We start from the raw sequence: 27,932 nt of genomic DNA, 5'->3' as shown, positions 1-27,932 counted from the left end.
GAGTATTCCACTAAGATCACGCGTATGATGCTATGGCTTTAATAAAATTAGTAACTAGTAGGGCAATCGTGTTCGGTATTACAACACACTCGCATGTAATGTCTCTAAATTCTCTTATTTAGTTAAGTAAATTTATTAAACAAAACCTTGTAAAAATCCAACAATAGTGTGAGATATTGTGACAATAGAGCTTGGGAATTAAATGTACTAAATACTGTATTATGATGTCATAAAAGTGATCGCTAGCAAAACGTCTAAGCTTGATTGTGCCATTCTCAGATCAGGGCGCGTTTGGTATCCTAGTAGCTTTAAGTTGAACAATGCCTCAGGGGAGTACAATCTGATTCTAGTTTCCATCAATTTGGCTCTTTTGGCATTCTTCCCATTATAGTGACCATTGTGTGGTGGTCACTATAATGTTCCTATGTGAATAAGAATATGAATAAATGAATAAGAAGAAGAAGGAGACGATATGTACAGGGTAAGGCGTGACCGGCAGAGAGCGGGAGCAGCTGGTGGGGGCAGTACAGGCGGCGGTGAGACCGCAGCCAGAGCCAGGTGCGGCGCCCCGCTTCGTACCGCCCAACGCCGCTGCAACAGAAGTCCATTTGAACTAGATACTGAAGAGTCTACCACATGTCTGAATAGGGCAGCAACAGGAATGCCATCTTTGACTGCTGTTATAAAAGAGAAAGTGTTACAAGAGCAAAAATTGATACAACAAACCTATAGACAATTCTTATGTTATTATTTAAGGAAGAATGTGAACCACATGTGCACGTATTTGTTTCGTATTCGCTGGTGAGGAAAGTGAAAGCCAGGTGCAATAGTTTTGCTATATGATATATATACAATTTATAATCGTGTACCATTAACAACTTTGATTCAATCAATGGCAGCGACTATCTTACTGATGGGGTCCGAATTCAAATTAATGTACGGATGCGAACAGTTAAGAATAATTTAACTCTAAAAGTTATTACGGTCATAGTGAATAGTAAAATCACTCACCGGTTCCGAGGTTGTCTTCAATTGATTCAGTTTTCTATTCAGGTCACTCTTGAGTCCAAGCATTAGCGTGAAGTCCCTCTGAAGCAGTTTCATTTGTCCTATTATTTAATACGTGTCAATAGTATAAAATGCAGGTGTATCATTTATATACGGCATGAGAACAATGCCTGAAACGGCAAATATGACAGACATAAAATAGTATCAGATTAAACTCCACTTTAAGGCTTCCATCTACTTAAAGCTACAAGGGTTTTCAATGCACCCCGATCAAGCTGACAACAAACTTAGAGGGGTCTTTTTTTGGTTAGTTCTGCATTATCCACAATACAATAGTATAACAATTGATTTTCAAGCTCTATTATCACCTAAAAGTCCTTTACACTGTATATTTACCAAAGAAGCTCAACAGTAGGTTTAAAAAAATTGAGATGCTAATAAATGAAATTAGTAGTTAACTTAGTCTAGGTTTTGTGCGTTTTATACTGTATTTATTGTAGGCAGTAAGTTTATATTATAGCGTATAAATCAATCAATTAATATTTTCTTTCTGCTAAAATAACTAACCTTTAAGCTGCGCGTCGTCAGTTACAATAGGAAGGCGGGCGGGGTGCGGTAAGAGGGGCGAAGGAGGCTTTACACGAACTGCCGCTGTCGTCACGGGAGCATCTGTGTACACGTGATTAGTTATAAATGTAAAATAACTTAAAATGTAAATATATCACTGCTCACCTTGTGATCGCATGTACGTCATCATCATTCCAGCCGTAAGACATTAGCTGAAGGACATGGTCCTCGTCCAAGACCAGTTGGAAGCGGCCTGCGTGCAGTGATTTTCGACGGCTTTAATAAGGTCCACCTTTTGGGTTGACGTCTAACGCCTCGACTGCCGACCCGTGATCTCCAAAACTCTAATGGCCTATGTCATTTATTCTGAACAATCTCACGTATTTAAATTCAGGTGTATGACTTCATGAATCAAAATAGTAAGTATTACATCTCCTATTGACTTCAAAATATACTTCCGTTTCACGCTGCGCTTGGCATAATTAATAAAATATTCCATGTGATCAGGTAGACCATATGGCGTCACTGACCATGGTCAGAGTCCCAATCGTCAGGCAAGTCCCAGTGGTGTGGGCGGCGGGCGCGCATGGTGCCGCTGGGCGGAGGAAGCACGGCGGCAACAGCGTCGCCCGTATCGCCTGTCCCGCCCAGCGTCACCCGGCACACGTACTCGCAGCATGTCACTAGCAGCTCCAGATGTTCATACTTGTCATACTCTCTGTTGGATAAAGTATTTCATTTATTCATATTATTATCCTTATAAATAATGTAGGAACATCTCAATTTCATAGAAACTAGAATCGGATTGAACTCGCCCTGATTTGAGAAGAGTCCACAACAAACTGGGACGGGATTTTTTTGTGGTCGATTTCACCCAAGTTTTATCTGCATTTGCAAAATGGTTTACATTGTAATTGGATCTTTTTTCATGTTTTTATGTAATGAAATTCTTAAATTTATAACACGATTATTTATAGACATGTCATGTGAATGTTTTGCAAAACCAAACACATTTGCCCATAAAAAAGTTACGAGTTATGGAGCCCTTAGAAAGTTGTAACGAGGTTTTCTTCATACATATCTATTTTTCTTAAATTATTAATATCATTATTATGTTCATAGATTGTGTACCGTTGTGATATTTTCTTTCCAAAATTTTGGTCTTGGAAAGTCACTGAATATCTACCGGGGAATAAAAATTTATTAACAAAAATATGTAATTCTTTTTTAATTGATATCGATTTTCATATTTTATGGATTGACTATCTTTTTGTTTCCTTATATATTATAATGATTTATTCGTTTAATACTGCTTTCAATTGCTTTCAGTATGTTTATCACACTACATGTGAAGTAACCATGATTCTAAAATTATACGTTTTATTAAAATTCACCCAAACTTTGAAACAGCGATTCAATGTTCGATGTAGTTTTGGACATACTCCATAGGTGGCGCTTTAATAAACTACGCTTAAGTTAAATTACATGTAATTGATAATATAAATAATAAAATTAAAATGTCGTTACCAAAGTAACAAACAAGATTTAAAAAAAAAAACAAATTTTGACGTACGATTGTAATAGTGTTTAGGTTAAACAGTGCAATAATTGTTGTAGCTAAAAACCGAAAAAGGTTTATTTGACCTTCGCATACTCCTGGCAAAATGTTATCGCGCAGATCAAGGTGCAAGGACTGCAAATTTAAGTACACGGCGGTAAATTGTCAGAAAAAGAAAGAATCCTTTTCCTGTTAAAGGACACATTAGATTTATAACAACAAGCAGAAACTGACGCGTCTGATTCAAGATCACCGGGCATTCCATCTTCACCGTTCTCGCCAGCACTGGCACCATTTTTAGACCTTCGTGCGGAACTCCCTTGAGGTGTGTCCTCTAGGATTGCTTTTCTCCGAGCCGGACCTAGGAGAAACAATAAGTTTTAAGTTAATTAACAATTAAAAATCATGCCTTGAGAAATTCCACATATACAGGGTGGTTGGTATAAAAACTATGGAGGGATGAACGTATGGCTTAATTATGAATAAAGAGCTTTAAAGCTTCACTAATATACTATCATCCTTTTAAAATGAGCGCTTTGAAATTTGTTGCATTAATTTTTTAAAGTAATAATACAGATTAATAATTTCTGACAATACAAAACCAGTAAACAAAATTTTATTCGAATTTGGAAACGCTTTTTCTTACATCATGACTTTGTTTAATATTTCTGAAGCCATGGATTTTTCGATGTGATGTACCATAAAATAATTGACAGCAAATGAGCTACACATTTACCCCTATAATGATTTCACATATATTTCCTAACACCCTGTGTATATTATAAATTGCTTATGCTGACAAATTGATGTTTCAGCTCACCGGGGTGTATGCAGTATGTTCCAAATTCCACTTTCTTCCCCAGCACTCCGAAGAACGGGAACTTGATCTTGATGGATTGCAGCATGCACTCTTCATGTAGGTCCCAAACGTTCAGGGTCTAAATGAAACAGTAGAGAGCGTTGAGAATTATAAGATAATAGAGTCTACCGCGACACTCGTTAATAATTCCTGTTGATATATTTTAATTAATTGCAAATTGCACGTTATAAGCTCATCTCGTCTGCTCAAGTCTCTCGGCGCGCGAATAACAACCAAATATGTTTTCCCTTGTGTCCGTGTGTGACGTGTGCTGAAAACCATCCTTTCTTACCTCTGATATCGATTCAGCTAAAAAGTCTTCGTAGAAAAGGTTCACACCTTTCTCCAAAAATCTAGTCAATATCAATTAGTCTATACAACACCTCATGCGTCCCATCTAACGTAGATTTAAAGAAAAATAATCCGAAGAAACTATGAAAGCTAGGAAAGCTAACAGCGCCTAGCAACAATCGAATATCGCCATAATGTATTTTTGTTTCCAGTAAAAAATAAAATTGTTATTGTTTTGTATTCGTCATAGTGGTGTGAATATATGTTTATCTTATCTTATTTTACACTTACTAACACAGTAACCTTGTAAGACATCGACTAATAAGGTGGACAAACTATTGTTAAAATGTTAGCTTCAAACCAGTTCTATTAGATATCTGTAGGGTAAGCCCATGTCCAACAAAGGACTTCTAAAAAGAATGTTTGAGTAAAAAAAAATTAGCATATCCATATAGTAGAATGGAGTAAAAGTGGATAGCACATTTGACGTTCATAGCATAGTAAAAAAATTTTAGTAATTTCAGCTTTTATTCATTCACATCAGCTGATAAATGCACACTGCAAGACATGGGCATCCATATCTCCAGCGACCCGTACACGACGTAGTACTGTAGCTTCTTGTTCTTCTTTAGCTTCTTGGTCTTCGGTAGCCTCTTGTCCTTCGGTAGCTTTTTGTTCTACGGTAGCTTCATGTTAATATTGACCGCACCTCCGCTAGCACTTATAATAAGCGCGGTTGCGTCTACTGTGGCCATCTGTCATTTATCCGTTTCATTGCCGCCGCCGCCACGATGCGATCGACGGTCACGTGGGTAAGAGCTCGTTGCTAAGCAACGCGTGTTTGAGTGGAGCGCGATATGCACGACACAGTTATCAGCTTTAATTCCACCAAATTTAAGCACATAGAAAACTATAGAGTCGACATCATGTTTTTTATATATTTCTACTCTCCTTAAACATAATACAAAGCATTGGAGATGATAACATTTGGTTTACGGTTCAGAGAACTTACGCAGTTGCTGTGGAAAGCGACGAGAAGCTCAAGACGAGCTACCACAGCCACGTCAAGTACGGGCGCCGCTCCAGGAGAAGTCAATGTGGCGTATGGGGAAGACTGGGTGACCTCCCACAGGCGCACGGCACCGTCGCGACTGCCCGTCGCCACCACGCCCAGCGACCACGCCGCGGCAAAGCAGCTGATACCCTGCGATGATAAACGATGACATCATTACTGCCGGCTGTTATGTATTATATCTCTTGATGTTAATTCTGTCAGCCCAGGAGCATTGACAGGTTCATCAGACATGAGTATAGACCGAGGCCCGCCTGGCACATATGTGTACTGTGCTACGAACTGTTATCTCATCTCATTTATTTGTCATCTATTTATTTACTCTTCTAGTCTTTCCTCTTTTCACTAAATATATCTATTCTTTTTTCTCATCTATCGATTCATTTCGTTAATTCACCATATTCTCTAAATTTAGCCATTTTGTTTCTATTTTCTTTTTCTTATCAGAAGAGATCATTTTTTCAAAGATCTATTTTGAGGGCATTGCGACGACTTATTATTAAAAAAAAAAAAAAATTGGTTAAGCGTTGTACTAAATACAAAAGGAGTTTATGTTAAAAAATAAATAAAGAAGCAGTTACTAAACAGCCATCGTATACTACATAAAAACTAATTAAAAACTCTTTTTGTTAAGTTTCACAAACTATTTGCGTCACTTAAATTTAAAAAAATAATGAGTATGACGTATGTATGTAAAAACAACGCGACCAACTCATTAGACGTGAACACAACTTGCGCTAATGTTAAGTTAAATTTAACAATGAGAACGGTCGGAGAAGAACAATGCAATTACATTGAATGTATAGCAACAAACATTTTTTTTTAACTTCGTAAAAGAAACACTAAAGATATCAACATTGTTTTTTAATTTTATTATACGCGAATCGCACACGGCGGACTGGCGAGCATCAAATGCAATTTTTTCAAAAGGCCTTCGTTTTGGTAGCTTCTCGTGCTTCTCCTGTCTTACACAGGGATATTATAACAATAATAATTTCTTCACAGAATTCTATTACTTGCATTCTCATCTTTCTTCCATATTAATTTCTAATAAATTGTACAATCAGTGCGAGTGTTGAGTGAGACGGACGTGTAAAGAAAGAAATGTTAAAATACTACTCGGCGGTCGAGGGGCAATACAGATTCCTCACACCGCCCTCTTCTTCTTCCATTTTCAGCCAAAAGTCTTTCGCATACGTTTCCCCAAAGATCACAACTATGACCTGTCTTGTGCTACCCGCATTCAGCGCCTTTTCACGACTTTAACTATGCTGTCGGTTCATCTAATGGGGATCCTAATGCGTTCAGAAAATTACGAAAATCATTTTTCTCCAGTTTCTTTTTGAAATCTAAGTACATATCATAATTAGGTACATGAGTATAGAATCACCCGCTGCACTTTGAACACGTAGTCTCGGAGGTGCGGCGAGGCGTGTGTGACTCGGAGGCTGCTGGTTGCGTCGTGCGAGCACGACAGCAGCCGGCTCGCGCCCGCCGAGCACGCCACCCGCCGCACGCCGCGCGCGTGCACCGCCAGCGACCGCGCCATGCAGTGCGACCTCACACCGCTCGCGCACACCTCCTGGAACAACGCAGGCTTATTGCATAACACCTGTTAGACGTCCACTGTAAGGCATAAGCCTCCCCTAGAAATCGCCACAATGACCGATCTTGCGCTGCCCCCCCCCCACCACCACCAGCGACTTCTTGCGACCTTGATTATGTCATTGGTCCAGCTAGTGGTGGTAGGCGCCGCGTCTACCGGCTAATGGCTACCACACAAGAACCTATCGTCCCAACGGCCGTCAGCGACAGCTATTCTTCAAGCCACGTATTATTTGTTTATGTTCGCATTATTTAAAAGCAATAGCTATACAAAATAATAAAACACTACGGCCACTATATAACTACAGGTGAACTAAAAAGTAAGTAAAACCAAAACGATACACGCAGTTATCGTATTGCCTATTGATTTTGACTGCGAATCAAGACTCGTAGCAACCCATACGCAATGACAAACTTGCGATTACCTTTTCAAGTAGAACCTGGAAATGTAGTTCTGGAAAAGAATACTCCGGATATTATGAACACAACGTAGCATTAAAGTCTGTATTGTTCAGAGAATCGAGACAAAACTTCGGGGAGATTTGTTGTCCAGTGTATGGCACAAGATGCGCAAGAGTGGCTTCACGGTAGACGGATCAAGTAAAGACCTTCGTCGAATTGTATTTGAATCTGTGCGTGTATAGTGCCCAGAGATGGGAGATGATGAAGACCTGCTTAGCTAAGGGGCATAATGACTAAGAAATAATGGTAAAGATTGCTCACCGTCCAGCTGTGATAGGAAACTGCTTCCGGTGCGTCAGGCGAGTGCGGCAGCAGGGCAGCTCGCGGCTGCAGGAACCGCAGCGAGCAGAGCGCGCCCCGAGCTGTACCCACCAACAGTACAGAACCAGCTCCATCTGCCGCCGGCACATCCGTCATCGCCCGGTACGCCAGGCACTGCCGTAATGACTCTTTTGAACTTACCGATGAAACGGTAAAACGTAACATCGGAGAAACGAGACATTTATTTTCAATGATTCTCCTCCGCGCAGAAATTTATATAACGAAGTCTTAACATTAAAACTTTTTTTCGTTTTAAATCCCTCTTGTAAGAATTCTGAGAGAGAGCAGATATAACAGAGATTTCCCAAAGTATACTTGTAGCAAACAAAAATAATATACGTGATAAACAATTTAAATGTTGTCACGAGGCTTTTGCCGTTATTTCATGTATAAAGAGAAAGGGGAGGCTACTACTTGATAAAGCTTAACTAAGGGAGAAATTATTAGTTGATGAATTTCCAATAATACAGGTAGAAAGCGCTTTCATTCCAACCATTTTAGACAATTTTAACAAATTGTTGTTGTTACAACCTTAATTTCAATTTCGTCTTTTTCAATTTATCTACGATGTTAAGAGCTGGGGTTAACGAGTGTATACCGTGGGCACGTCAGGCAATCCGCTCAAGCAGTGCAGCGGCGCGTGCGCCGGCGCATGTGCCGTGAAAACGCGCACGCAGCGCTCCGACGTCGCGTACGCCACGCACGCCGCGTCCTGCGCACACACACAAATTTGCAACACTGCTGATTATCTATCTTTATGAACCAATATATATAATATAATAAGTAGATTCTACACTAGGTGGACCAAAGACATAATTAAGGTCGCGGGAAGTTTCCAGAAGTCGTGCTTTGCAGTGACCAGGTAACATAATGATGATGAAGATGTAGTAATAAGAGGTGATGGAAAATTAATAATGTCTCACACTCATGTAGACGGCGTCAGTCACCCAGCAGTTGGTGATGCGACGTCGTGAAGTCGCCCGGTGCCGGAACACCTGCGAAGCAGCATCGTACTGACACTGATACTCAGACTTCAGACTTTAGGTTTAGGTTAAAGACACTAACTAAAGACTTGATGAAAACACATAATGTCACAGCAATGATCTGTTTTCTCTTTAAACGGTACCTATGCTTTCGACAAACCCAAAACATCATCTTTAGAAAAAAGAAGATCTGCAAATAATTCTGTTATTTTAAAAATCCCCGCTGCCCTTTTCCAAAATCAAATTTAATGTAGAAGTAGAATATTTCGTAGTGCTTAAAACTTGTACGTACAAACAGTCAATTGTGCGCACTTTTTTTGTCCTGAGCAAGTTCTAATGTGTCAGCTTTACTTAAGATTCATTTGTCGTCGTCAGTGCTGTGAAGGGGCTTTAGGATCTCATTCAGGACGAGTCAATGCAACTCGGTATTATACCAAGGCATATTCCAAACGAAAGCTATATCACCTCCGTATCCTCGCTGTTTTACGCGGGACTTTCTGCCACTTCCCCGTGTTCCCTGATTATATCTTAGTCAACTCAGCAATGCCTCACGACTATTTTCTGCTGCTCACCTCATAGGAGTGCAGCAGTTCAAGGTTCCCGCTATAGACACCCACGCGACCGCCGCGCGTTACTGCTGCATAGCAGAATGTACCCTCTCGCTCTATGCTCACCAGCTTCACGATGCATTCCCTCTGGCAACAGAATCATGCAATTAAAGAAAGTTACGACAAAGCAAAATTAAAGGTCTAGCTATCTCAAATACCTTTGAATCTATTGATATCCTGTGCCGTTCTAAAAAATTGAAAAAAATATATTTATTTAATAAAAGGGTAGTAGTAGATGGCGACAAAAAAGCACACAAAGAAAAATATATATGTGTTTAATTATTTAACTAAGGGTAGTGGGCAGAAGGCCTGGTCTAATTTTACACCGTAGCTCGGTACTCCCCTGATGGTGGTGGTGGTCAGCCGCACGATCTCCCAGGACTGGTCAGGCGGCTGCAAGTCGAGAGCAGGGAGCGCCGGTAGGTTGCAGTATGTGTCGGTTCCGGTGCACGGTGATATAATTTCAACAGTGTAAAACTTGCAGTCTAAAACTTGCAGTCTAAAACTTGCAGCATAAAACTTGCAATGTAAACTTTGCAATCTAAAACTCGCACCCCTTGGGGTGCGAGACGATGTAAAGGTTGTGGCGTGAACTAAATGATGCCCGGAGAATGAATAGGACCAAGGCGTGAATTTATAACGTAAATTCTAATTGGCCCCGGCGCGTATGAAGACACATAGCTGGTGAACGCAACCGACACAAAGAGTGTGCGTCGGTGCGTGAGACGACACCTAGCTAGTGAACGCGACCGAGGCCTGGATCCTTCTCCCGAGCACTGGTGTAAGCTCTGTGTCTGGTGCGCGGGCGCATTGGAATTTTTGTTATAAATACAAAGATCCGTTAAACCAATAGCACGCTCCCACGACCCAACGCCACTTGAGATATACCGTTACCCGCTAAGGGTTGAACAATTTTTTGCTGTATTGCGATTTATGAGACGTTTCTCGTGATTATATTTTTTGGTTAAAATTTTAACTAAGATTTATGGGACGTTAACTTGCAACGTTACAATCCCAAGCCTATGAACACCGTCAATAGTGAAAGTCTGGTCACAAAAAAACCTGGCAATGTGGCAGTTTCTGGCAGCGGTGAAGGACCGCACGGGCGCGTGGCGGGCGGGCAGCTGGCAGCAGCTTCTCCAGCAGCGCAGCCCACAGCACGCGCCCGCTGCGTAGCGGGTCCAGTGCGGCGCACAGATGGCGCGCGTGTGCCGTGTATCGTCGCGGCCCTGCGCACAATGCAATATACAGCTATGACAGCTTCACACAGTACATAAGGATATCAACTGTGAATCAGCGCGGTTTAAAGTAAAGCGCATTTGAAAAGTTACAGTAACGCTGCGCTATAAAGTATTAATGTCATAAATTTTTTATCCATAAAGATGATGACTAGATGACAACAGTTGTTTGGAAGCGTTATACGCCTTTATAAAATGTCAACGGCTGCATATTTTTCTAGACTTTAATTACCAAATCCTAAAAGCTGTTTCATTTAAAAAAAAAACTACAGATAAATGAAAGTATTATAAGTTTCTTAGTATATGGTTTAGATGTCTATGGAGGAAAACGTCAAAAATTTACAAAATAGGACCGTGTTGAAAGCAAAAATTGTGATGGTCTAAAGCCTTAAAAACAGGCTCGACGATAGGCGGAATATAGTTCTAGGCTAACAGATGGTACATGGACTATAATAACACACTGCAGAGGAGCACGGGAAAATAAATCGAAGAAAATTCCAGATGGCTGTAAGCCAGCGTTTTCAGAAAAAAACCTTACCACACTAAAACAAGTTTAATAGAAAATAGATAAAATAGTTTGACTATTAAACATTTATATAATATTTGTCATAAAGTGGAATGAAAAACTGATGTCTTACTAAATATGCAACACATGAACAGTTTAAGCGATTTGTAAAAAATAAATCTTTTACAATTCGTTAATGCATGTCGAAGATTCTTATTGAGAAAAAAAAGATACTTGAAAATAAAATAAGGAGTTTTTTATTATTATTGGATATTAAACGTTCAATAACACACATGCAAACCTGAGAGCTAATTAAAACAACACAGACAGATCTCCAACTATATATTACATTTGTCGTCAGTCAAAACGAAAAACAGGCGCGTACTATAAATCATTGCAATGAAAATATATTAACTAAATGGTAAAAACATTTGTGAAACTCATTTTGTTCGTATCTTGATTTTGCGTAAATAGTTATTTATTATTAAGAGCATAAAACAGTAAATGAAGTGTATTTCATTTATTTAATTTTCCTTTTGTAGTGCGGCGGGTCTTTTTGGCTTTTTGAGGTCTGTAAAACCAAATTAGAGACGATTTAGGTTAGATAAGTGCTTACAATAGAGTATATTCAATGTATTGCTGTGAAACAGTGGTCGCGGTATGTCGCTGGATAAGGGCAGCTCCAGGCCGGGCATCGTGGCGATATCTGATTAATTGCACGTCTACTGCTACATAGCAGAAGTAGCTATATATTAGTCCTTTTCTTACTTATATCTGATCGGGGCCGATACCTCGCAGAAGGCGTCTATCTGTTGACTTTAACGACTGAATGAAACACTTAATTTATTGTCTGACCGAAGATATCGTCGATGGCGCTGACGAAGCCGTCCTCGTCCAGGAACAGGCCGTCGGAGGGGTGCGCGGGGCGCGGCGCGAACTGCACGCCTTCCTGCAGCGCCGCCGCTCTCATCACCTCCTCCAGCCTGCGACTGCCAAGTCAAAATATCTTTATTCGAGTGACCGTTTACGATCCCTTGTATCGTCGATTATTTTAACATTTAGTAAGATACTTCCGGCTCGGAAAGCTGATCTGCAACTGGACAGTAGTTTAATAACTACAATTTTAAATAAATTCTAAGAATGTTAGAAATATTTTACACACTACGCGCGTACCCTCAGTCCATCATATACATCTACTAAAGATAGTATTCAACGTTCTAAACTGCACAAGCGGTTGCGAAATCATACATTGCATAGTTACATTGTCCTTATTGTTTATAAATACTGCTGTTAGTCACCTGGTTTAAGGTGTCAGAATGGTAAATGCAAAATAAAAATATATTACATTTACTGTATATAGTATATCAATATTGATATTTAAATAATCATACATACAATAATTCCTCATTCTTAATCACACCACATAACAATGCGTTAATTTACATGAACAGATTAAAAATTGTATGTTTTTTTTAATTCTCTTATTAATTTCGCATTTAATCGAAAAAGTTTCCAATAAGTCGACCGTGACAGGACTCGAACCTGCAATCTTCGGATCCGAAGTCCGACGCCTTATCCATTAGGCCACACGGTCACGTGGGACTTAGTCACAGCTTGCAATCGAATTCAATAATTGCCTTTACAATTGAAAAGACAAAGTACGTAGATTTTTTTATTGTTAAGATGTTAAAAGCTTTAAAGAACATGTATAGCTTATTTGTCAAAAGTGATCACTTTGGAATATATTAAATTAATTTATTTTTTCCTATTAGAGCACGACAGATCAATTAGTTCGAGCAGTATAAGGTCCGCGGCGACAAATATTAAACAATAGTTAATACGTAGTAACTCGAATTATGAAAACTCTATTATTATTACATTATTTACTATTTCTGAAATAATTGATATTGAATTTACTGTTTTAAAACCCTCGCGTTTCAATTGTAATGTATTACACCCAACACTATAGACAGATCTCTTAAAATATCGTTGAAAAAGAGTCGTGTACAAATAAGTGTTAATTATGGTAAATTTGGAAACATGTTCGACAACTTTAAAAATAGTTAAGTTGTAAAAATTGAGTATTTTCCCATGAAACCGTCCGAAATGAAATCCATATTACACTCATTATGGCATGAAATTGTATTTTGTGCTGTGTAGATAAATTTCTAAAAGCACTGTAAAAATTATACTTAATATAAAACATTTTTAATTTCTGGCTGCAACAATAAATTCGAATAAAATTTCGTGTTTATTGTTATAACTGAAAAGCGTCATTTCACAAAGAAAGTGTTGGGTGTAATAGTAATGCGTCGTAAATAATGATGAAAACAATGTCCCTAACGAAGAAGAACAAACGAAACCTTTGCGGGACAGCAGCCCGGCGGAAGCGTCGCCGCAGCCGACTGAGAGCCGCCGGCGACAGCTTGCGTAGCAACTCGCGCGACAGGCTCTCTTCGTCTTCCCTGCGTACCGTAGCATGTTCATTTACTTACAAGTCCACAATTTAAACATGTATATTCAAAAAATAATCATTATGTACCTCCTTCTTAGTTAAAGTCGCGGGAAGTTTCTGGATGCAGCAGCGCGGCACCGTCACGTGGTGATTTATGGGGAGGCCAATGCCTTGCAGTGGGAGTCTATAGATTGACGTGAAGATGATGATTTATACATATCGTGTATGGGTGTGCGTGTGTACGAGGGATATAATTAGACCTACCCATCTAAAGGAGTAAGAAGAGTGTTTCTGTATTCTTCTAATCAACAAGACAGATCAAATAATAGATGATAATAAAATTATAATAACAATGATGTTGTTTTAACATACTATTAAAATGTAATGGTAACTTTTTTTAGACCTAGGAATTGTTACACAAAATAACGGGCCTTATGAGAAAGTATACACACTTTTTTTTATACACAGTTTCATAGTGATTTTAGGAACTAAATAGGGTTGAGAAGAACAAATTTAAAAAAAAGCGTACAATATTGTTAAGTGTCAGGTGAACAATGGCTTCTACTTCCAAACCTCATCAAACACAAATTTGTTACCGGGACCAAGAATGAAAACGGCTGACGGATTAACCTCAATATTTTGTATTAAACTTGCTGAGGTATTAAATATTTTTTTCTTTCCTGAATAGAGAAAAGATGTGAACAAGGCGATATAAGATCTCCTGGTTCATCAGCTTGCACAGTGCCCACACGATTTGGATAGTCGGAAACACGCATATCAGAATTATCTTCTTCACCAAGCCGTCGGTGAACAGTGCGATAAAGACAACTATATACTACAGAAACTTTGCCGTAAGCCTTCTTTTTCTGCTTAATGTGTCCGAATAAATAATCTTTTTTTGTGTTTATAAAAAACATCGACACAAAAATTTGTGGAGCTCTGGCTTCTGAACTGACATTAACTCTATTAAAGAAAACAGACACAAAACTGTAGTCGGATGTAAAAGGTCAGGATATCATTCGTTCTTTAGCGGTATCCTATCCACTACGTGTTAGCCAACAACAAAGTGGCGTAGTGATGCAAATTGACAGAGGTCTGGTCTATTGTAACAGCTACAAAACATGACGGTATACTTACGTAGTAAAACTATCTTCTGACGGACTCCTGACCGAGTAACTCCTTTCGAAGATCTCGGAGCATTCCTCGTTTAATGATTTTTGAGATTTTATGGACATGGTTCTCTTTAACACAGCAAGCTTAAAGTTATTAGCGTTTTGTTTAGTCAATAATAGCAGAGCTTTGTTAAGTTTCAGCGCCATCTATCAACCTACTCCATCAATAATAAACACTATCAAATGAGCAGAACGTCTAGTAAGTTTACTTGCAATTAAAAATATACATTTTTATAGATGGCGCTCATAGCATTTTACAATCTATGAAGTGGATTTTTTTAAACTGATTTATTTATGAGTTTGTATATCCGTATTTTCTAATCAGTATAAAACATTAATTACAAGGATAAGGTACCGCCGGAAATCTCATGTGATAAATGACCAATGCCTGTAATGTTTCGTTTGCTGGAAATATTCGACATTTTGATTAACTTTAATTAATATTTATTCATAGTTTTAATACGCTATTGAAATTGTTAAAATTAATGTTTCATTGTTATAAATGATGTGTACTATTCTTATAGATAAGCGATAGATGGCGCCACCATCACTACCATTTACCGTAGATACATTGGATGGATTCGTTTGATATCCTAGCCTTTGTTGTCTCTACTTTCATTAAATAACAATAGCTTAAGAGTGTAAATAACATAAATTATATGAAAGTTATCATATTAGTGACGTCATACTTACATATGTCACAACATTGTACTTGTGTAGCGCCATCTTGTGGCGTACATGATTTACTGACAATAAATAACATAGACAACCGTCAGTTTTTAACACTTTTATTTTTGTAACATTGTGTTATCTTTGTATAGTTAGAAACGCTAGTGTTTACCTCCTTACAATAATAATTTACTTACAACTAAGCTATGTATACAAATTACAAGCTGAACTTTTCTTTTTTTGTTTGTATTAGCTTGTGTTTAATAACTTTTCTTTTTCTAATGTCCCAAAGCAAGAAGTTCTTTGTTATTTCGTGGTTGGGTTTCATCACTCCGAAAGGAGATGATGTACTGTTCTCTTTAGGTTCCGTGTAACTAGCTATTTCGACCACAATATTTTTTATGCTTAAATTATCCCAGCGATTCGAATTTAAATTTAACGGTAATTTTAATTTGGACCTCATTCGTGAGATAGTCGCTGCTAGTAAAAAAATGTAAATACAGTTAAAGCTCCTTGTTTGCGCTACCTTCATTCTCATATTCACTTTTCGCGGATTAAAAAAAATACGACTCAATTCCTGTACTCGCAGATCCAATAAGTACATACATAGTAATTAAAAGATTCCAATAGTTACCCAGCCCAATATCCTTTGTAAATGCCCGCAAATAGACTGATAAAAAAGTTATGTTAAAATGTCAAAACTCACAGCCTATTGAAGAAGAGGCTTTTTAAACGCTCTGGTAACGCGGCATTTAATTTGAAAAATTTTAGTGAAGGTTTAAAAATAGTGAATGAGCTTTGCGATTTCTTTATGAACATTGCTCCGTCAATGGAACGAAGCCTTATTGCTAAGACGCAAATCGCTAATGCGACTGCTACTTGACAGTCTGAATTGAAGGAACCTTTAAAAACAGCCAAGCGAGAAAAAATTACAAATCTCTTCAAACCACTGTACAAGCCTTAAGATAATTAATGAAAATGTTCCAAAACTTCAATTGAATTGTTTCTTTTAAATGTCTGTTTTTTATTTTGCCACCTAGGAACGTAACCTCTATAATATCATACAAACGAGTATTCCGTATTCACAGTTTCTGTATTCGCGGCATATTTATGGGACATTAGGCTACGAATAAAGAGACTGTAATGTATGTATACGATTGTAAGGAGTCTTGTGCCGTTTTAAGAAGAATATATATATATTTAATAAAAATGGGTAATAGTAGTTGGCAACAAAAAACAAAAGGCCTGGTCTAATTTTGCACCGCAGCTCGGCTCCTGATGGTGGAGGTGGTCAGCCGCACGATCTCCCAGGACTGGTCAGGCGGCAGCAAGTCGAGAGCAGGAAGCGCCGGTAGGTTGCAGTATGTGTCGGTTCCGGTGCACGGTGATATAATTTCAACAGTGTAAAACTTGCAGTGTAAAACTTGCAGTGTAAAACTTGCAGTCTAAAACTTGCAGTCTAAAACTTGCAATGTAAAACTCGAAGCGTAAAACTTGCAGTGTAAAACTTGCAGCATAAAACTTGCAGTATAAGACTCGCAGTCTAAAACTCGCAGTATAAACTTTGCACCTGTGAATAAATGTCACAGTTATGATATACATATATAAGTATATGTACAATTTGCTCCGCTGACAGTAAACCCGGAGATGGCTTGCGATGAAGTAAGGGCAGAAACCGAAAGCAGTTGATGTGATTGTTTACTGTCAGAACGGAGTTACAAAATGTAAAGCATGTAAAACAATAATAGGAGAGATAAACAAATAAACAAATTGAAAAGTAATAATGAATACATAATGATGGAACTATGGACACAGACAAAATGTTGAGCTCTAACTTATAGATAAATGCTACTTAATAATGATGTCTTTATAATATTTGTTCAACACTTACCCCTTGGGGTGCGAGACGATGTAAAGGTTGTGGCGTGAACTAAATGATGCCCGGAGAATGAATAGGACCAAGGCGTGAATTTATAACGTAAATTCTAATTGGCCCCGGCGCGTATGAAGACACATAGCTGGTGAACGCAACCGACACAAAGAGTGTGCGTCGGTGCGTGAGACGACACCTAGCTAGTGAACGCGACCGAGGCCTGGGTCCTTCTCCCGAGCACTGGTGTAAACTCTGTGTGCTGGGGCGCGGGCGCATTGGAATTTTTGTTATAAAAACAAAGATCCGTTAAACCAATAGCATGCTCCCACGACCCCACGCCACTTGAGACGAACCGTTACCCGCTAAGGGTTGAACAATTTTTTGCTGTATTGCGATTTATGAGACGTTTCTCGTGATTATATTTTTTTGGTTAAAATTTTAACTAAGATTTATGGGACGTTAACTTGCAACGTTACAGTCTTTGTGTATATATAATATACATCACTGACTTCCTATTGCTGCAAGTTATTCGTTCGTAGCATTTCAATAGAAAAACTAAAATAATGTAACATATTTCAGACTAATCGCTTTGTTCAGGATGATCGGAAATACGTGTTAAAATTTGTCCTACGAATGAGCTTTAGTACATTCATTCTTAGCTTTTCACACCATTCAATTACGTATATTATTATTATTATAGTTCATTAAAATAAGTTAAATCATTCAAGTTACCCCGTGCAAACGCAAAAAAAATAGACTTCACCTATAAAGAACCAATTACACGCACACATTTTCTGGAAAGATTCTTCTTCATCATCCCTGCAAATGGAGAGTTATGAAATGAAACACAAGGAGAACATTGTCTATTTTATTGTATGTATGTATATATTAATACTTATGACTCTAAAGTAATGTAGACACTAGGGAGGCGCGGGCAGGGGCGACGTCTCAGCACGAGACCCGCGTCCCGTGACCCGCGTCCCGTGACCCGCGTCCCGTGACCCGCGTCCCGTGACCCGCGTCCCGTGACCCTTGACCCACGCCCTGCCCACGCACCTACTCACTGCAACGTCGGAACACCAATAAAACCATTTACATATGACCGGATTACAAAAGAAGAATAAAAACAATTTAAATAATAAAGACACTGACAACTACATCGAACGTGAACAAGTTAAATTTAAAAAATATATCGATGATATTCTGTTTTTAAATTTTTGACGCGTGACACTGATGGCCAGTTTTTTCTTATTTTAAGATCGACACTCACGATAGCAATTTTTTTTCGTTTGAAATTTCAGTGCTATTTTAAAATACGTCAACCAGTTGAAATGATTAGTTGATAAAAAACGTAAATTCCTCATAAAGCTACGTAACACGACACGTGACTTTGGTTATTGTGTAACGCATTGCAAATTCAATGTCAATTCGACCATGCGCTGAGGTCCGAAAGACCTCTGAAACAAATAGGAACTATCAACCACTTCGAACTAATATTACTGTGAAACAGTGGTCGCTTTCCAGAACAGAATTGAACAGTACACACATCCTTTATCTCTATCTACATTCTCACACACACATGTTTTAATAACTTTGTGAACATCTCGTTCACGATCTACACAAGGTCTTTTAATGAAATTTTAAAAAATATATATTTTTAATTTTGTGTTTGCGGAAGTTCGAAGCGTCGCTTTTGATATATACACCACCGCCGTAATGAACGAACACAATGCTGTGAAGACAACCTTTACAACGGTACGGAATAACAAATTAAATAACAAAAGAACGTTACGTGAAACAGAACCTATCCGGAGGTGCTCCCCCCGCACGCCCTCCGGCGCTCGCTTACAAATAAATATATTACGATTACTACCTACAATTATAATTATTATTGTACGAACGCGTATACATGTATTTCATTTATATTAAAGTTTTTGGATGCATTTCATCCTTGTTCCACGCATATACCCGTGGCTCGCATCATTTCTTCAGCTCTCTCTTCATCAAACAATATCCCCTCTACACTCGGATTCATATCAAAGGACAAAGATATAATTTTTAATGTTGCCTCTGTTCATTAATATACAAGGTACAATACTCAATCTTTACACAGTCGTTGACATAATTTGCCGCAGTCGTGTTGACTGTATACTGCAGGGGTGTTAAACTCGCGGCCCGACTTCAAAGTTTTTGCGGACAATAAAAACTGTGTTGTGTCAATTTTAAAAGTAATCTCGGCAAATTCAAAATATCCTCATTCAAGACGACATCTTTTGAATCGTCGATTATTTTAATATTATAAGGAGTAAGTTGCCACCGGCTCGAAATGAAAAAGAAGCTGACATTTTAAGAAGAGCCGAAATTCAACAAGTACTTTTAAACTGCTTTTAAAGTTAGCAATGTTTGATGTGTGAACAAATCAAGTAATTTTTCGATCAACTACAAACTTCTGAATTGTATTATATTTTAATTTCAGATTTAAAACCAAATAAATAAATGGAAGGTGTATGATTTCTCGTGGAACTTTATGCGTACATTCAGATCCATGAAAGATTTTTAACTTTTTAGGGACGAAAGGCGTTACGGGTTTATTTTTATTTCCTTTACTTTTCATGTGTCTGTCACTATTTTTCATACAAAGTTTTAAGTCTTGGCGCATAAATTATATGTTATTAAATATGTATTTAAGCAACCTTTGTAAATAAAACTTCTCCTGGAAAAGTAAAACTATTAACAGGGATGAGCTCTCAAAAATTAGGGTGTAAATAATAGTTACTAGTCAAAACAAAAAATATTTGTTCTATCAACATTCTTCTTTTGCGGCAAGGTTTTGAGTTTGACACCCCTGGTTTACGACCCTCGTCTACGGTTTTATTTAATTCAAGAAATTTAATGTAAACCTCATACGATAAATTATTTCAGTTCAATTGAAACCCAGGTAAGGAAGTCTCATGAATATTTTTAAAATCCCATCCACGAAGACACGCCTTTAATATCGTCTCAGATTTAGATGCGTTAAGAAGCTTCGCATGTTAATTTACAGTCTAAACAAGCCTTTATATAGGAGCTAACTTTATTTAATTTTTTTTGGATTTGAACTTCTATATTTAATGCCAGACTCTTCGCAAACAATAGAATTAAATTATAAACAACAAGAAAATTATAAACGATCTAAAGTGAAAAATCTTCATTTCGGTCCTCCCCCAAAAGATATTGATTGGGGTATATACCATAATCACCACGCTTAGCAGGCGGGTTGGCGATTGCTGTGTGATATTATGGTCCGCAGAGGTCGCTGCTGGTCATCCTCTGGAAACTTGTTTGTAAGCAGTGGCAGTCCCGTATAATATGCGTAATGTTTGAATCATGTAAAATTATATCCCAGGAATCGAACCCGCGAGATACATTTGCAAGTCTTAGTCTGCTACCGCTGAGCTGCCACTGCTCTGAGGGAAATAACCGGATTAAAGAAAAACGCCATAGTTCATTAGTTGTTGCGTTTGTAAGTACGTCCTAAAATGGTCACTGTGAACTTGACTTCCTAATTAGGAACATTTTGATTAACGGCTAGACTGACGAATAATAACGATCTATTGCATTCTTAACGCGGACGAACTTTTGTTTAGGTAATAACCTATCTCATTCAAGAAGCGTCATAAAGAAAGCGAAGATTACGAGTAGGGTTGGGAAAATCGAAGTAATTGGCCGTGTCTTCGTGGATAGCGACGGGTGTACTAGTGGAGAAGTGTCCAGTGGGCCGAGGGGTTCAGCATGCCGTGTGCGCGTGGGCGGGCGGTCAGTAGACGGGGCTGTGCGCGTCGTAGTTGAGCTGCAGGTAGGGCGGGATGGCAGCTGATAGCTCGGAGGCGCGCCGGCGCAGCGCTGCGATGCTGTGCCCACGCCACGACTGCTCCTCGCACTCTGCACCTCCTGAACACGCCCGTCATTAAACAGACATTAATTATAGGTTGGGCCATTAAGTTGAGTAGATTTAAATAAATCATAGAAAGCACGGTCTTCAACGCCAAAACCTATTGCAACAATTTTTGCAAAAACTAAGTTATATATCCCCACTTCCCGCGCCCTGCTCGTGCATTTTACGAACAATGCTATTGTTGAATCGCACCCCTTTCTGGCTCACCCTGTATAAAGTTAAGTAGTAAGATCATCAAACCGTAATATTTCGTCGTTTCAGCTCATACACACCCACTGTAAGGCAGAGGACTTGTTCAGCAATATCTACGGGAGATTTCTCATAATCCACGCTTAGCAGGAGGGAATGCGATACCCAGAAGGCGCTGCTGCTCATCTTCTGGAAACTTGTTTGTGAGCAGTGGTAATCCTATATAATCAACGCCCAGAGTTTGAATTATATAAGATTGTATTTCGAGAATTGAACCCGCAACCTACGATCGCAGATGTCAATCCACTACCGCTCGGCTACCACTCCTTGTGATAGCTATGTGTTAGTAATTGTAACAGAGTGTACATAACATACAAAAACAAAATGTTTAATAAATAAGAATAATATAATAATGTCACCTAATTTTCATAAAACTCCATGGTTTGAAAAGTAGTCACACGAAATGTAATCTTAAAAACTGGACATTGTTAACGCGTTGTTAAAATAAATTTGGCGATATTAAAGGAAAATGTAAAACAATGTCTGTGGAGCATCCTAATTATAAAAATAAATATCGGAATCTACCGATACCGGAACTCCAAAAATTGCTTTCTGGATTCTTTTGATGTTTTTGTAGACGTCAAGCGGTCTTTGAGTTCGGTATTTTCCACGTTTGTTATACCAAATGACTTGACTAGAGTCATATTTACAGTCAAGAAATGTTGGTAGAGCGATTACCAGGAAAGATAGAAGCGAGTTAACACTGGTAGTGTTGTGGCACTTCTGGTGAGATCTTTGAAGTGTAATATGATCAAGAAGGAGTACAAGTGTGTGCAGTAACGTGTGTGTGTGCGTGCGTGTGCGTGCACTGACCGGGCGAGGCGGTGTTGCAGTGCGCGTGCGGCGACGCGGGCGAGCCGTCCAGCGCAGCGGAGTTCCCGTTGCCCGGACCGCAGTACGACATCATGGAATCGCCTGCAAACACACCGACAAACACATTAAATAAATGATCACTTTTATAGGAACTGCTCTACCACTGTATAGTGCTCTGCCGGATATTGTAATAGTGACCAAAATAAAAAAATAGGTCTCAGTTTTTAGTGGAATATTTTTAGGTCAGGGCGCATTTACAAACTTCAAACCGAAATACGCCCTCTGGCATGCATAGGCCTCCTTCAAAGATCGACACGACGACCGGCGCTGCCCGCATTCAACGACTATGTTGTTGATCACATCGGTCGGCTGGTGGTCGCCACTCGACAACCATTCGGCTCCAACAGCCATCGGTTGCACAAGCGACATGCACCTTTCGAATCCCACTTCAGACATGCAATTCAGTGACCTCGGTTTCTGCGATTTTTGGGCTCTTGATAAAGATCAAGAGCCCAAAAAAAGGATACCCAAGCGGGTCTCCTCTTTTCTGTACCGATTTTCATGGTCACTTACAATATTAAGCTCTATTATCATCTTAAAAATCTTTCACACTGTAATACTCGTATTATTTTTTACAAACTGTTATTTAAAGAAATTGCTCAAATTCAATACAATGTAATTCAGAAACATTACACTGGAGTGAATTTTAATACCATACACAGTTGCCAACGAAAGATTTAGCTATTTTTATGAAGCTCAGAGAAAGATATAACAAGCTTACCCTTATTTATGATAATAAATTGTACACCAATATTTTACTAACATTAATTAATATTCCTATGCACATAGAACAGGCGCGAGAAAATGAAATAAAGTAGAGAGGTTACTTTGACACAAACTGGTAGCGCATAGAGTCTATACGAACAGGATGTGACGAGAAATGTGATTAACTGAACTGGAATCAATCGTGTTTATCGAAACATTTTAATTGTTTTTTGAAAAAAACAATCTGAAACGTGCCGACTGTGTGTCATGCAGCCTTTGTTGTCATTAACCTACATATTTGAAATTCACTCGATTTTAATATTGCACATTGCGTGTTTGCACTGCATTTTAGGAATTGCATAAGTTTTTTTCTGATGTAACTTTGTCTCTTAGTAAGATTGGTGTATACTTTATGACCCAAATAAATATAAAGAATGTCTGAGCCTGTGCATGTGCTTAACTACGTAGTAGGTGATAGGTGGCTGACCTATGGAGTTGAGCGGGTAGTGCTGGTACTGCTGCGCGGCGGTGGGCGCCAGGTCGGCGGCCAGCTGCGGCAGGTTCCCCGACCCGAACCCCGACACGCCCACGCCCACGCCCATCGACACGCCCGACTGCGACAGCTGCCCCAGCCCTGCAAAATGAGCTGTGATATATCACTATCACTAACTTGCAATGTTCGACCACGGCGCAGGTCTCAAATAACAAATAGTAATAGTTGTGGATTGTAACGGACCGGCAACTGGCTACACAACCAGTGTAAGACGTCCACCCACACAGTGGAATAACGATAGAACGCCCTGTATACGCAGTGTAATGAGCAACAACATTAAACGCAGACAGTGGATATTTAAGAATTAGTACACTGGGATACTGCGCCAGTAATCATTGTCTCCTGAGGTTGCAAGTGAAACTAACCAGAGGGCATGGACCAGGGCCGGTCGGCGAACACGCCCGAGCCGCAGACGTCGCCGGTGCCGAAGGGCGGCAGCCCGTGCGAGGGCAGCAGCGCGCCCGGCGACCGGAACACGTTCGTGCTCTTCTTCCGTTTCTTCCACTTCGCGCGTCGGTTTTGGAACCACACCTGGAAACGCGAACAAATATTACTCTATTTCTTCGACTATCCGGCATCTGCTTGGTTCAACTGGGTCTTTCTTAAGAGATATTCGACTTCGAATAGGAATTCTGAACGCGATACTAGTGATAGCCCACGCCGAGGTTGCCTACAACAAACAATCTCATTTGTAATAGACAGAACCAGATTTTTTTTATTAAAATTCCGCAAAATATTATTCAACTACCATTTATAAAATTTAAAACGTATGTTAAAAGTAAATTTAAACGAAAAAAACTTATTATTCAATTAGCGAATATTTAAATGACAAGAATCCTTTACAATGATGTCACTTGACTGTTTTCATTTCATTTAATTTATGTATTATTATTGAAAGATGTGTTGCTTTGGAGTTTCTTTCAGCTTCTTCGTTACAAATATAACACCTTGCCAAACAGAGTAGAGTCAAATATTAAATAATAAGCTGACGATCAATAAGAGTTCTGTTAAAAGTTTCAATGTTAAATAAATTATTACTTAATGTAATAAATATCTATTCTACCTCATATACAGTTTCTTTTCTTCATTAATTTCCTATTATTTAACCAAATTACTTAACTCTAGCTCTTATCATTGTTTTATTTTAATGTCAATTTTAATATCATTGTGCGTGTGTGTCATCTGTTAGTCTAACAGATTGCATATAACACGATACGCTATATATTTAAATAAATACATGACATTCATGGAAATGTACCGCACAGCTGCTTTACTTTAGTTGTGTTATTACGATGGAAACAAGGAGGTAACTACAGTTAATATAAATATCATTGCACCTGGTTAAAAAAGAGTAACATGGGTGCAATTGGTACAGTGCGATATTCACTTGTGAAGGAAAGTAGAGTAAAAAATAAATTATGAACTAAAAAGTTTATGATCAATATATATTCTGTTTAGAGTTTCAACGTAGATGAATTTTATAATATCGTAAATAATCTTCTGATGTTCAGTGAGTGTGTATGGTTGGAATGGACTTAGTGTACATCCGACAAATACAAAGTACCTAGTAGAAGATAACACGCCGGTAAAAGTGATTCCGATAAACGCTTTCCAGATCGAGGGTCTCCTGGATATTCTCTTGTTCTCCATATCGATGAGGACGACTCGAGAAAACACAGAGCATTTCTATCATGACGGATCGCTGGACAGAACCGTGTCTAAAATATCAGTAAATAGCGAGCGTGTTGTATGTACATTGGTGACATTTAACGTTTTTACATCTTATCAGTTCAAAAATTGTTTAAAATTCCAAAATACAACTCTTCTCAAATCTTTTGAGGTACATTACGCCATTCATTTATTTGTTGCCACAAGATGGCGGCAACTTAAAACGTATTTAGTAGAATGATTACATATTATTTATTTATTTAGGTAAACCACATACGTTGTACACATACGTTGAAAAATACTGTACAAATTGTCGTATATATATTAGATTTAACACTGCATAATTTTAAGTGAATAGCCTAGTATTTGATTGTAAAAGATGTGAAATTGTTGGCTTCGTACAATTCTGAGCTAGCACCATGTGATTATTTCTTCCCAAAAATAAAAGAAAAACTTCGTTGCGTACAGTTGGGATGTGCTGAAGAAGCACTGCAAAGAGGAGTGGCACCACGACTTCTCACAATGGTTTTACAGGATGCAACAATGCATAGATTACCCATGTTACTCTTTTGTAAAAACAAAAATTCATTCATAAGTTGGCCTTTGTTTATTTTAGTATTCTGCAAACTTTTAACGCCATCTTTCGTAAATATTATGCAAAAGTCCTTCAATTTCTAAATTCAAATTCAAATTTCAAAAATTATTTATTCAACATACAATAGATCTCTTCTTGGCTTCAAGTTGAGTCTATGACCTGTCGAATGAAACACCAGAGAATTGAGAAGAACAGGCGAAAGAAACTCCATGGAGCATCCAACGTAGTAACGAAAGATCGCGACGGCCCCCTATTCAGGTAAAATATTAAGGCCCCAACTGAGGCTCTCCCGGAAGCTCTCGAGTTCCTTAAAAGAGGTCTGAGGCTACGCGTCCTCTGCGTTTAGACCTTAATAAAATCAAACCGTTAGGAAGTTTAATTTTTAATAAGGCACGCCACACCATGTACTCTATGATTTAACCATCATAGATCTGGATGTATGATGAATCATTTGACTGAATTAAGTTTTAAGTTCTAGAACTTAAAACTTAATTCAGCCAAATGATTGTATTCCTATTTGACAAGTTTATTTTCCTTTCATATCATGTCAAGTCTTACAAAACTTCTTCAAATTTGTGACACGTTTTACAATTTCAAGACATTCAAGGTTAAAAGTATCAAGACATGTAAAACATGAAAGACGGCCGCCAAACTGAAATACTACCTGTATTTTTGTAAATTTGACTTTTGTAAATTAGAGAGATCTAGAAATTGATATCGCACGATTTACGAGCTATATAAAAAATGCTTTAGTGCTAGTTTTTTCAAGAGTTTAACAAAACTTCATTGTGAAAAAAATTTACTAGAAATACCATGTGTCAAATGTCTTGTCCCGGTAGAAAGGTAATGTTTTTAATTTAAGTTTGTTGTTACTAAATAATTTGTTTAATCTATTTAAACATGAATATATTGATGTACGCAAAAAGCGGTTAAGCAATTCGACTACTTGACTAAAGGGAGAAATTATAGAAAACTTGCGATTTCAATAGCCTTAATATATATGCTATCAACCATCAAGGATGGCGACCCATAGATATCTTTGGGGGAGGCCTATGCCTTCCAGTGCACGTGTTTGTACTGAAACGACAATTACTAAAGTCATAAAGTGTACGAAATATAACACATATTAAATAGTCGTTTACTAATAAAACGTTAAATCTATAAAAAAAGTGTACCAGTCTGAAATACAGTCATTTTTTATGAAGTTCAGGTCAATAAGTTTTGGCAGTACGCCTGTCAGGGTAGATAGTTTAATTAATAAATTAGTTCTAAATAAATATATAATATCTCTTTTCACAGGTTAAGGCAACCGTTTTTTTTTTCATAAAAAAGTGAGATAAATTTGAATCGCTAAAAACCCAATAAGAAAAGTTTTTAAAATGAACCAATGTCTTATTTGAAACGTGCGTGGGAGGGAGACAGCCGCCGCGGGACGGAGAGGGCGCTACTCATTTGGCAACTGTCAGCGGCAGGCTCTATTATTTATGGGCGGGCGGGCGGCGGGCCGGCGATGCCCGAATTCTTTTCTTTGGTTTTAACGAAGCTATATTTAAGTTTATCTGTCCACATTTTCTTTTATATATCTCACTTACTAAGCATTCAAAGCATTCCACCATTTTAAATTATATAACTAGAAAACTCAAACCTTCTCGATATACTGAAAGGTTGTGAGTTCATTATACTCTCTTGTTTAAAACATTTATGGGTTAAATTAAAAGCACATAGTATACAGTTACACAAGAAATATTTGATCTCTTCTTTTTTTTAGTATTAAATCAAAAATTTTAATAAATCTCATCGTAGCATTGAAAAGTTTTTAGTTAATCAAAATGCGTTGAACTTGTTTTGTTGACTCATTTACATGGTTAATATTACAATGTGTATATCAAAAGTTGTTAATTTAAAAAAAAAAAAAGCCATTGCTATATTTCTGACGGGCTCTTCTCAGCAGTTTAACGTTCCGAGCCGTTGATACCATAATTTTAAATAAATATCAATAGTTTTAAACTGAAATTAAAATAAATTACTGTTTTATGTTCTTTGCAGTACATTTGCTTCGACCCGCACAAACACTCGGACAATTTATAAAAATCAAACAAATCTCTTCAT

General features: G+C 38.2%; 1 protein-coding gene and 1 non-coding gene across 2 annotated transcripts in view; both read right to left on the bottom strand.

Annotated features, from left to right (window-relative positions):
• Nucleotides 1-12,598: 12,598 nt before the first annotated feature.
• Nucleotides 12,599-12,671, bottom strand: TRNAR-UCG (transfer RNA arginine (anticodon UCG)). The gene has a single exon. It is a non-coding gene; the product is annotated as a tRNA-Arg (tRNA).
• Nucleotides 12,672-21,004: 8,333 nt separating this feature from the next.
• LOC137924682 (homeobox protein orthopedia-like) overlaps nt 21,005-27,932 on the bottom strand; it is a 52,204-nt gene continuing 45,276 nt past the window's right edge. The window contains exons 5-8 of the mRNA XM_068768102.1: nt 23,926-24,091; nt 23,495-23,641; nt 22,243-22,344; nt 21,005-21,176 (exon numbers count right to left, since the gene is read on the bottom strand). Of these exons, the coding sequence (XP_068624203.1) occupies nt 21,043-21,176; nt 22,243-22,344; nt 23,495-23,641; nt 23,926-24,091 (549 nt within the window). The 3' untranslated portion in view covers nt 21,005-21,042. The remainder of the gene's footprint in view (nt 21,177-22,242; nt 22,345-23,494; nt 23,642-23,925; nt 24,092-27,932) is intronic.

The sequence above is a fragment of the Battus philenor genome, unplaced genomic scaffold (genome assembly GCF_028537555.1).
Source record: "Battus philenor isolate CCGP_79_NKW_IND1 unplaced genomic scaffold, ilBatPhil1.0.hap1 SCAF_24, whole genome shotgun sequence".
Classification (NCBI taxonomy): domain Eukaryota; kingdom Metazoa; phylum Arthropoda; class Insecta; order Lepidoptera; family Papilionidae; genus Battus; species Battus philenor.
The sequence above is the reverse complement of the archived record's forward strand: the minus strand, read 5'-3'. Positions and strand labels throughout refer to the sequence as shown.